This window comes from Silurus aristotelis (assembly GCF_946808225.1).
Source record: "Silurus aristotelis genome assembly, chromosome: 14".
Taxonomy (NCBI): Eukaryota; Metazoa; Chordata; class Actinopteri; order Siluriformes; family Siluridae; genus Silurus; species Silurus aristotelis.
In genome coordinates, this window is record NC_139587.1 from 16,473,531 (window position 1) to 16,485,260 (window position 11,730).

An 11,730-nucleotide genomic window follows, 5' to 3' on the forward strand; every position below is an offset into this window, starting at 1 on the left:
AAGCACATCTTTCAGAAAGTACACAGGGAAACTCAGGATTTTCACATTTTTGTGTGCTATAGATCAGAAGCAATAATAATAATAATAATACAGTTCCTGTCAAAAGTTTGGAAACACCTAAAAACTTAGTTTTTTTAGACACATGCAGGTTCCCTTTGTTTATATGCAACAAACTAGGTAAAAGGTGAATTTGACAGAGAATAAGTGGAACAAATTTTTGTAGCCAGATGATATCAAAATTGAAATTTTTGGCTCTAACAGAAAAACTTGTATGAAGTAAGATGGAGAACAGGAGAGATGTTAGCAGATTGCCTCCCACCTATAGTCAAACATTGAAGAGGAAGCTTAATGATTTGGGCTTGTTTTGCAGCAGAGAAGGTTGGAGACTTAATCCGGGTGAAAAGAATAGTGAATCAACTGGGCCACCAATTCATACTACAACACCATGCAATTCTACCACAATGCAAGAAAACGATGACCTGAAGCATATGGTCAAGCTCTGTAAGTGTTATTTAGAACAGTTGGTGTTATAGAATTGCAAAATCAGAAATAAATATGTGGGAGTATCTAGTGAAAAACACCTTCTGTAAGTTTTACAAGAGTCATGGCAAAATATTTCAGCTGGATTCTTGGAGAAATCTCAGTGCTTAGTATAAAGCTGCTATTCATGCTAAGGGATGATTTTTTTTTTATAATAATAGTGTGTGTAATAATAAATAAAATAATAAATGATCTGCCCATGTATTTATTTGTTTGGTCAAAAAAAATATTCATACCATAAAATTACATAGTTTGTTGCATATGAGCAAAAGGAACATCTATGTGTAAGACTAGGTGTTTCCAACACACACACACACACACACACACACACACACACACACACATAAAACAACTAAATAAGATAGAGCACAATAAACATTAGAAAAAAACAACTTTATTAGTAAAAGGATAATAAAACAATATTAAAGATAAATTACATAAATTAATCATAAAACTACACATAGAGGTATAGCAACAACATGAATAAAAAGAAGTATACTTAGGTTAATTATTAAAGTGTGTTATCCCCAATCTAGTGAAAGTGCTCATAGAAATGAAAAATTTTATATTAGGAGATATAGACAGCTTTGCTTTAAAAACAGCTCGCACCGACACAGTAACAGCTTTATCAGCATGTTCAGTCCCAAGTCAATCACCAGGGAGTACACGGACTTGGACAGTCCCTGATGTAAGATTCGAGTCTCCCAGTTAATACTTCCATCAGTGTAGTATAAGTGGTTAGCTAGAGTGAGAAATCCAACAAACAAAAAATTAAACACATTAAAGCATGAATGTTTCAAGGCTCCAGGTTAAGTAGTGATAAACATTAGATAAGACTTACTTTATTTAGAACTGGTTTTGTTGACAATACATCATAAATAGTTGGCAATGTAATGTGCTGGTAAAAAAAAAAATTTGTGCTCATTATTAAGTAAAATAAAACAAACATAAGAATAAATGGCAAACATGGATTTAATTTGCGCTAATTCTGTATTATGAACACTTACTGCTTGTGTTGTTTTATTCATGCATTTCATAGCTGGTGTCCTTCGATCATCCAAAAAGAATGGGTCTTCCCAGTGGTCATAGTTCGTTTCAAGCACATACCATCTTCCAAGTTTCACATTAATCCTACAACATGAAAGTTACATTAGCTTCTAAACCAGTGGTACCCAGTAACCTTCCCTCAAAGTATCTTAGTGTGGATATAATACATATTTTTAGTATGATAGTATGTGAGCTTACTCCCAGACATCCAGTGTATTGACTCTAGTTCTGGTTATCACACAACCCTGGCCTGTCTGGTTTCCACCTAGAATAAAGTAAGCTGGTGCAAGCAACTTGGTCAGAGCCAGCTGTTTTTTGGCATTTTCATAACTGATAAAAAAAATACAAACATAATGATTAGGCACAAAACAAGAAGGCCAGCTTAGACACTTAGAAAACAGCATTTAGAACAGGATAAAAAATTATTAATTATTTCGATTTCAACAATTGAAAACATTTGAAATCATTTATTTCAAATCAAATTGGGAGACTGACTCAACCTGGTTGCATTTTCCAGGACTTTTCTTGTCAAAAAGCTCATCCACATTCCATCTCTCTTTCCAAGAATCCATTCCAGGATACCTGAAAGAAATGATATAATGTTCAGCAAACAAAAACTTTGCCAACTGAAAGGACTGTTTATGGTTTATGTATTTACACACACACCTAACCGAGCAACAGTAAAAGACCACTGTAGGTAGGATGATAAAATCAGCATGAAGATTTTACACATCCCGGTTAACATTGCTATAATGTCAGATAATTTTTCACCATTAAAGTGAAATAGCAACCAACAAACATTTAAGTAAAAAAACAAGGAATATTTTAGGAGAAGAAAAGAAAAGGAAAAAAACCTAAGTATGATACAGTGTTCAGAATGAACCATTGAATTTGGATTCATGTTCAAAAGTAATTATCATACACTTGGCATTAGTGAATTGATTGAGTTTTATTTCATCATAAATTAAGATCAGCTGTCCACAAAGAGCTTACAAGCCATGTACGAGCCTGTATGGAATATCAGGCATCATGGAACACTGTGAAGGTCTTTTTCAACAAGTGAAAAAATGTGATTACACAATAGCACTACAATGATGTAAAAAAAAAACAAAAAAAAAAACAAACAAACAAAACAAAAAAAACAACAACAACAAGCAGCGTTGTCATGGAGGCTGTCAAAAGACCTGCGGCAACATTAAAAGGACCTGCAGGACTATACAAGTTCTGTTCACTTTCTGAATGTGACCCAAATCTTACATATTTTATCTGGGCTTCTGTTGGGCAGCTGAAGATAGTGAAAATCTTAACCTTCCTGCATGTTAGTGATAACCTATCAATAACCAAAAGCTATAATCCAAGTGAACACAAGTTGTTTTTCATAAAATGGTCAATGTTTTGGAATGGCCTAGTTAGAGCAAAGATCTAAATCAAATTTAAAAAAACTGTAAATTTATTTAAAGAGAGCTGTGCAAAAGGAATACCATTGCAATCTTATAAATCTGAAACATTGTTGCAAAGAAAGTGCAATAATATCAGAATTAAAGTGGAATAAAACAGGATGTGCCAGATTGGGAAACCTGCACTCAAGTTGACTGAATGCTGTACCAAAAAGCAAATGGTATAAAATTTTATTTAAGGAGAGATTACCAAAAAGATTGCCAACTCACACAAATCACCAAGAATTGGTTACTATATTATATTAAAATTAAATTTTTTTATATAAAAATTGAAACTTTTTTTTTTTTTTTTTTGGTTTATATCTTTCTTTTTTAACCTGCAATTTTACCAAGCATGTGTGTTGAGATTTTATACCTAGTGCAACACACACTATCATGTTGCTACCATGTTTTTGTCACTGCTGTGCTGCATACTACTTAATCATTGACTATTCAGTGGTGTTTCTATGGTGGTCCATTTCCAATGATTTATTGATTTATGAGGAAGACAGCTGACCATTTCTGTAGCAACAGATGAACTTTAGTCAATAAACATAAAACTAAAAAAGCACTTTTAAATCCGACATGATAAAAAATGACTTTACAATGCATCTTACCTATGTATCCTCCATCAACATCGAAACGTTCATTCATGGTTAGAGTGAATTCTCCCTACAAGCAAACACAAATAACTTTATGTAAAACAGAAAGAAAGAAAGAAAGAAAGAAAGAAAGAAAGAAAGAAAGAAAGAAAGAAAGAAAGAAAGAAAGAAAGAAAGCAGGAAAGAAAGAAAGAAAGAAAGAAAGAAAGAAAGAAAAGCAGTTTAGTGACTTTACAAGTCCTGAAACACTTACAGGTCTTATACCAGTGAGCATTCCCACATATCCTGCAAAGCTGGTTGATCTGAAAACTGTTTGGTTGTTTCGCCTGAAGTCAATGTTCACCACAAGCGGCTTGAGCTTCTCAGTTATTGTCCAAGTTTGGTTTTTCATGTCCCAACTACAGGAATAAAAACAACCTGAGTAAATCTAACATAATTCCCAAACACATACAAAACAACTACAGTAAAGAATATAGGTTATAAATCATACCCCATAAACAATCCGAAGTCCAGATTCCGAGCATGGTATATATTTCCTGAAAAGATAACAAATACCATGAATTTTAATGCCCATTTTAATCAAAGTACAGCATGTATTTTATACATAGACAAAGAACGCCTAAAATTTAGATTACCATTTAAGTCCTCGGTCACCAGTGATGTGCACACTGTGAAAACTTCATAGAAGATATTAAACAGCACAACTTCACCTAAAAACATTAAGAGAAATCATTAGAATACAAAATGTAAATTGTTAGATTACCTTTATTGTAATTTTTCTTAATCCTATAAAACATTAATGTAAAAAAGAAACAACCCTGACCTAAAGGGACACCAGAGACGAAAGCGATCCCTTTAATTTCCTCGTTAAAAGGGTACGGGAGTGTGTCCACAATCAAAGGCTGACCAAATAAATAAATAAATAAATAAAAAATAGATACAAAAAAAACAACACAAATAAATACAGGAATCATATGTTTTTGGCTGTTCTATTTACCACTGGCATTACATGCCCCAAAGTATGTATAAATACTGTATAATAATACTCACCAACTCTGTATCCACTAAATCAATTAATTTTCCATGGAAGAAACTATTGGCTAAATCTTTTATTGCCTGTATCATTGCCGCCAACTGAAAAACAAAACACATCTGTGTATTAATGTAAATTTCATTTTCACCAGGTTCACTTTTTCATGCCTGTTGTTTCAGTTACCCAAAGAATAACTCCTTCCTTCACAAGAATATGGATCTGAGAATCTCGCCACTGTAAGTTCCCTCTTCACGTGCTTTATTTGAGTGGGGAAAAAGTGTGTTTTAGCTTATGCAATTCTTTTCCACATCATTTACAGGTATCTAATTATATAACAGGACATTCTGTGTCACTAAGATGAGGATGAGTTCTTTTTTGAATCTGGCTGCTCACTAGGATTCCTTCTTATACCAAGTGTTCCCTTGCCACTGTCATCACTGGCTTGTTCATTAGGGATAAACTAATCTGTGTATTACTGCAAAACTGCTTTGGAGAAATGTGTATCGTTCAAAGCACTGTATAAAATTAAAATTTTACAGAGAGGAATTGAATTGACCATATCATTTCAACCTTTGACAGCAATCTGAATAAAATGTAATTACTGATCATAGAGATCAATGGACGTCAGTACTAAAGGTAAAATAGTAACAGGAACACAGAGGGACTAACAGGAACACAGAGGGACTAACAGGAACACAGAGGGACTAACAGGAACACAGAGGGACTAACAGGAACACAGAGGAACACAGGGGGACTAACAGGAACACAGAGGAACACAGAGGGACTAACAGGAACACAGAGGGACTAACAGGAACACAGAGGGACTAACAGGAACACAGAGGGACTAACAGGAACACAGAGGGACACAGAGGGACTAACAGGAACACAGAGGGACTAACAGGAACACAGAGGAACACAGAGGGACTAACAGGAACACAGAGGAACACAGAGGGACTAACAGGAACACAGAGGGACTAACAGGAACACAGAGGAACACAGAGGGACTAACAGGAACACAGGGGGACTAACAGGAAGACAGAGGGACACAGAGGGACTAATAGGAACACAGGGGGACTAACAGGAACACAGGGGGACTAACAGGAACACAGGGGGACTAACAGGAACACAGAGGGACACAGAGGTAATAGGAACACAGAGGGTCTAACAGGAACACAGAGGGTCTAACAGGAACACAGGGGGTCTAACAGGAACACAGGGGGACACAGAGGTAATAGGAACACAGAGGGACTAACAGGAACACAGAGGGACAAACAGGAACACAGAAGGACTAACAGGAACACAGAAGGACTAACAGGAACACAGAGGGACTAACAGGAACACAGAGGGACTAACAGGAACACAGGGGGACTAACAGGAACACAGAGGGACAAACAGGAACACAGGGGGACTAACAGGAACACAGAGGGACACAGAGGTAATAGGAACACAGAGGGTCTAACAGGAACACAGAGGGTCTAACAGGAACACAGAGGGTCTAACAGGAACACAGGGGGACTAACAGGAACACAGGGGGACACAGAGGTAATAGGAACACAGAGGGACTAACAGGAACACAGAGGGACAAACACAAACACAGAGGAACACAGGGGGACTAACAGGAACACAGAGGGACTAACAGGAACACAGAGGGACTAACAGGAACACAGAAGGACTAACAGGAACACAGAGGGACTAACAGGAACACAGGGGGACTAACAGGAACACAGGGGGACTAACAGGAACATAGGGGGACACAGAGGGACTAAAAGGAACACAGAGGGACGAACAGGAACACAGAGGGATGAACAGGAACACAGAGGGACGAACAGGAACACAGAGGGACGAACAGGAACACAGAGGGACGAACAGGAACACAGAGGGACGAACAGGAATACAGAGGGACTCTGTGTTTATATTGTCAAGTAAACACACAGACAAGACACAAAGTATCACATCATGTTAAGAGCTTACTTCAGCTTTTTTCTCCTTAATCACATTAGTCCATCTCTGGTTAGGGGGTAAGTCAAGGTTCAGCGTGTACCAAGTAACATTACTTCTAAACCTGGACAAGAAAATGTAAGAAACATGTTTAGTTTAGTGTCTAAAAAAAGGTATCATGGGTGCGCGAGATAAGAATGAACGAACGTACGTTGGCCCCTTAGGAGGATACATTCGCGTCCTACATTCTTCAGCATGCTGTAAACACCAGAAAAACATTTAAGATTGCATTGTCAGTCTCTAGTGTGGTTTTTAACACCATAATATATTAATTAATACCATTATAAATAAAACACATTGCTTACTATGCATGCAAAAAGTGAGCAAAAAACAAAGAATGGCAGCAAAATACACCGAAATGTAGTGAACTTCATCTCTTTCTTTAACTTCCAGCTTTCACAATGCAGCACAGAACAGAGAGCACTTCCTACGCGACTACACGAGCTGGACTGTACCATAGGTCATGGGGATGAACGGAAATATTGATTTTATTTTGATCAAATAAACATGTATGTAAACTGTATTTTCAAATACCGCGATATTTATTTTATTTAAATTATTCGAGGTTATATGTAATCGCTTTTTGTATTTCAAATTTGCGTTAAAGTGTCGACAGACGTAAAACGGCTCCCCCTTTTAACCGAAACGCGATGTTTTCTTCCGATGATAAACGAGGAAATTATCTGCGTTACACATTTTAAAAGTGTTAAATATGAAATATATTTGTTTTCAAACAAAGGAAAAAAATGATAAAAAATAAGGAAAACTTCATTTGGCATGTATAAGCTTGTTTGTTTGTTTGTTTGTTTGTTTATTTATGTTTGCGCAAGCGAAAACTTGAGTAAACTACCATCTATAAGAAGTGTACTGTGTACTGTATACTTGATTTGGAAAATGACTAACACACAACAACGTCCCCTGAACAGAATAAACGTGAGCCGGGTACAGTGGTACTCCTGTTAAATTTATACAGAAATGTTGTTCTCAATTGTTCCGAAATTGTCCATTATACAGTGCTGTAAAGGCTTAATGAATGCAAACAAATCTCATAAAACACTGTACGAGTAAAAAAAAAAAAAAAAAAAAAAGCACGTGATTCGTTCTCTGGAAATAACTATTGGTGTCCAGTAGGGGGCAGAACACGCTTTTTTTCATATACCTGTGTTGATGGCCCAGAATTTCACAGTTTCTATATTATGTAAAAAAAATAATAATAATAATCATAATAAAATATAATAATAATAGGAAGCAGAAGAGGAAGCAAAATAAAAAGTTACTTCCACCACCAAAATATCCAGGCAATAAACTCAGTTCAGTTCAGATGCACTAGCAAAACTTCTTCTTCTTCTTCTTCTTCTTCTTCTTCTTCTTCTTTCGGCTGCTCGCATAAGGGGTCGCCACAGCGGATCATCTGTCTGTGTACTACTCTGTCCTCTACATCTGCCTCTTTCAAACCAACCTCTTCCTTGGTCTTCCTTTTTTCATCCTTCCTGGTGGCTCCATCCTCAGTATTCACCTACACATGTCCATCCTCTGCACATGTCCAAACATTTTTTAATGTTAAAACCTAAATATTTAATTATTTGTTTATCTGGTATTTGGTATGCAGCCCACCAAGAGCCTGATAGCAAGCTATTTAAATAATCTGGAAAAGAGATTTGTGGTATTGTTTAATTTTAGCTAATTTTCTGAATATTAAATAAGTTTAGGATTTTTCCATTTTGGATTCGGCAAAAGTATTAGTCAAAACAGGCAGTGTAGTCATGGATTCAGTATAACAACTTATTTTATGTAGTAAAATATAGGTAGCATGCTCAGACAAGTGGAGTGATCTGAAAAGTTCAGTTCCCTGTTCTATTATACCAAATATTATATTACATTAAAAAATATAATATCATGTTAATAAATATAATAAATGTAAAAATGACCATATATGTATGTAATTTTTTACACTAATTATATTTATTAACATGATATATTTTTAATGTAATATATATATATATATATATATATATATATATATATATATATATATATATATATATATATATATATATATATATATATATATAAATCAAATCTTGAAATGTTCAGTGATGTATAATAACAATAATAATACTTAGTACTGGGTCATAAAAATGAAAAAGGCCATTGGGATAAATTCTGTATAAAACAAGCAACCATGTATTCTAAATATGTGTATTATACTTCCTTGTTCTGTTTGCTGTAAAAACAGCTGCAACATTTTGTAACATATACAATACTGGTGTAGTAAATTCCTATTCCAGCAGACATAGTATTATTCTATGAAAGAAAAGATGGAAGGAAATCATACAAACAACTTGGTCCAGCTATGAACTTTATTAACTTCTATTACATGGATACGATTTGTATTTTGGTAGCAAAACAGACAACCAACATAAAATTTACAAGTTCATCACTCAAAGCAGCACATACACTGAATAATCCAATCTGTCATAAGCAGTAAATCATTCAGAAGCACTGCAGTTTTAAAATATAGTACACAGGACAACATTCAGCACAACAGCCTGGATATAAATTGAAGCATTACCTGTTTATAAATACAACAATCATTTTTTGTTATCACACAAAGTGCAAAGCAGAACTTTGCACTTTACAGAAAAAAAACAGAAATAAAACAAGACAGACATAAAAAAAGCAAGAGATAAAATTTGTCTAGCTGGTCAGCCAGATTAGGATCTTCCATTAATTAAACTTTCTTAGTGATTATCTGCTTTGATAGCACTTATCTCCTGTATCCTGGGAGAACTAGTGCAAATAAAAGTACTTTAATAATGGAACAACTGATTTTTGCACGTGCCTTTGTAGTGCTGGCGTATTTGTCTGTTCAGTGATTATCTGATGAAAGAAACATTATCATCTGATTCCTGAAAGACTTTGATAACCTTATACTAATTAATACTAATTATAAAGTAAACATCAATCACATGATGAAGCAACATCATGTTTCTCCATTGGTTTAGTAAAATATTGCATTAACTTGTAATAATAAATGTTTGAATATCTTTTGAAAATCCTCATCTAACATTACATACTGGTGACTTTGCAGCCCAGAATCTAAGCTACTGAGCCAAATTCAAATCTCTCTCTCTCTCTCTCTCTCTCTCTCTCTCTCTCTCTCTCTCTCACTCTCTCTCTCTCTCTCTCTCTCTCTCTCTATATATATATATATATATATATATATATATATATATATATATATATATATATATATATATATATATATATATATATATATATACAATTGGTTCAAACACAAAATTCCAAATCCACATGATGTTATTCTGAGCATGATCACATGCTTACACAGTTCAGTAAACACTGATTTCTTTTTCGTGTCATGGTTAGAGTAAGGTTTTTTGAGCTGATTGAAATATGTTATTCAGTACAAATTTCTCCTTGTACAATGAATAAAAATATGCATTTCTAAAAAAAAAAATTCTGACTTCTGAATTCTGCTGCTAAATTTAAAAATGATTTAAGTATATAAACCAAATGTGATGAATATTTGAGATCGTTCAACTAACAATCCAGTACATACTATGCTACAAGTGATTTGGCTAAGGTGGTGTTGATTCTGGACAGCAGATCTACTCTGGAAGGAAGAGTTCAAAATATTCACACCAATAAGGACAGCACTGGTGAGGAAATTTGTGAAAGTGAGAAAAGTAGAAAGTAGGAAAGAGTTTAGTAAGTAATGGTGAGGCTGGTAGTGGGCTAACACCTCCTGTCTTAGGCTGTGTGGCTTTTTGATTTAGATCTGTAATTGGCAATACGCTGACTTGGCATTGGTGAGAAGGTTCACCTGGGCCTTGCCAAACCCTTTCCAGAGAAAGCTGCTCAAATTTGTGGCACCCCGATGGTTATTGTAGTTGACAGTCAGAAAATGACGACTTGTTAATGTCAGAATCAGGAAGAAGACCTTGTGGGCCAGATGGACCACCCACACATCCAGCTAGTTGATGTGCTCTAATCTTTGGCACAGCGCTTCTTCCTAGTCTGATAAGATGCCAATACAGAACTCATTTTTTATACTAGCAGGCATAAAAAAACTTTCCACATGTTTACATGATTAGCATTTTTTAAATCTAACACTTTCTACACTGACCTTTGTGTTTGTTATAACCTATGTATACACTCTCTGTGACCATATGGGATATTGATTGGCTGAATTTTGTGTGTGAAAGATAAGCCAGGCTGAAACGCAAAGAGAAAAATTCAAAGGTGGCACCACCCTTTAATAAAATTCCTATAATGAATGCATACAATATGTTTTCTTGTAGAAGTGCAGTTTTGATGCTGGGATGCAAATGTTTTTCTCTGCACTACAAGACAAAGTCCTCCACCAAATACATTTGCTAAAAGAATTCAAGTTAATGACTGACCTACAAAACCCTGTGTGTAGAGAGTGAAAAGAAAGGGGACATCTTTCGGGTGCTGCAGTGCTGATTACCACCACTTCCAAGTTTTTGGAGCCTTACTAACTGTAATAATGAAAAAAGACTGAAAAAAAGACCTCTTTTGAAATGTTCTTTTTTTTCTGAAAAGATTCTCTTGAGGATTGTGAGTGCTGCAAGAGTGCTCATTTGTTGCCCTTTCCTTTCATGCCATTGCCAAAATTTGACTTTCATAATTAACATGGCCATTTTACATTCACTTTTAACTGCTTTAGATATTGGCATGGGATTTAAAGGCTTAAAGCAAAACAATATAGATGTTGTACCGCTGCCACGTGGTTGGTTGATAGAATATAGAATAAAATTAAACTGTTTACCCCACTATGAGTTTGTAGGCACAGCCAGGATGTTCTTGTTCAGACAATAGGCCATTTGTGCTTAGGCTGGGCAATATTTAGTCTGGAAATACTGTACCACCTTGCAATTTGTTTTACATCGATATTGAGCCTTGTTTAAAGTCTGTCTGTTAGTGGTGAGGAACGGGATCCAATCCAATTTATAAAGAAATAATTGGTAGGAAATTGTATGTAATGTTCTGAACACTTTCACCTATATGTACATACAAAATGTTTGAG

At 35.2% G+C, this 11,730-nt stretch overlaps 1 protein-coding gene across 1 annotated transcript; it reads right to left on the minus strand.

The window, feature by feature from the left end:
• Window positions 1-914: 914 nt before the first annotated feature.
• Window positions 915-7,129, minus strand: asah1a (N-acylsphingosine amidohydrolase (acid ceramidase) 1a). The gene is made up of 14 exons (XM_083561358.1): window positions 6,962-7,129; window positions 6,808-6,854; window positions 6,630-6,720; window positions 4,676-4,759; window positions 4,449-4,527; window positions 4,261-4,335; window positions 4,116-4,161; window positions 3,879-4,023; window positions 3,641-3,695; window positions 2,088-2,169; window positions 1,786-1,917; window positions 1,548-1,671; window positions 1,382-1,438; window positions 915-1,282 (listed from the first exon to the last, which is right to left on the minus strand). The coding sequence occupies exons 1-14, from the start codon at window positions 7,112-7,114 to the stop codon at window positions 1,193-1,195; spliced, it is 1,260 nt and encodes a 419-aa protein (XP_083417484.1). The 5' UTR covers window positions 7,115-7,129; the 3' UTR covers window positions 915-1,192.
• Between the last annotated feature and the right edge of the window lie 4,601 nt (window positions 7,130-11,730).

Bases quoted from the DNA above. Each gene is read 5' to 3' on its own strand.
- asah1a (XM_083561358.1), bottom strand. From the start codon at position 7,114: ATGGTACAGTCCAGCTCGTGTAGTCGCGTAGGAAGTGCTCTCTGTTCT. The intron at 6,855-6,961 runs GTAAGCAATGTG...TGGTGTTTACAG, and splicing joins GCTCACTTTTTGCATGCATA to CATGCTGAAGAATGTAGGAC. The intron at 2,170-3,640 runs GTAAGATGCATT...CATTTCTTTCAG, and splicing joins TGTTGATGGAGGATACATAG to GTATCCTGGAATGGATTCTT.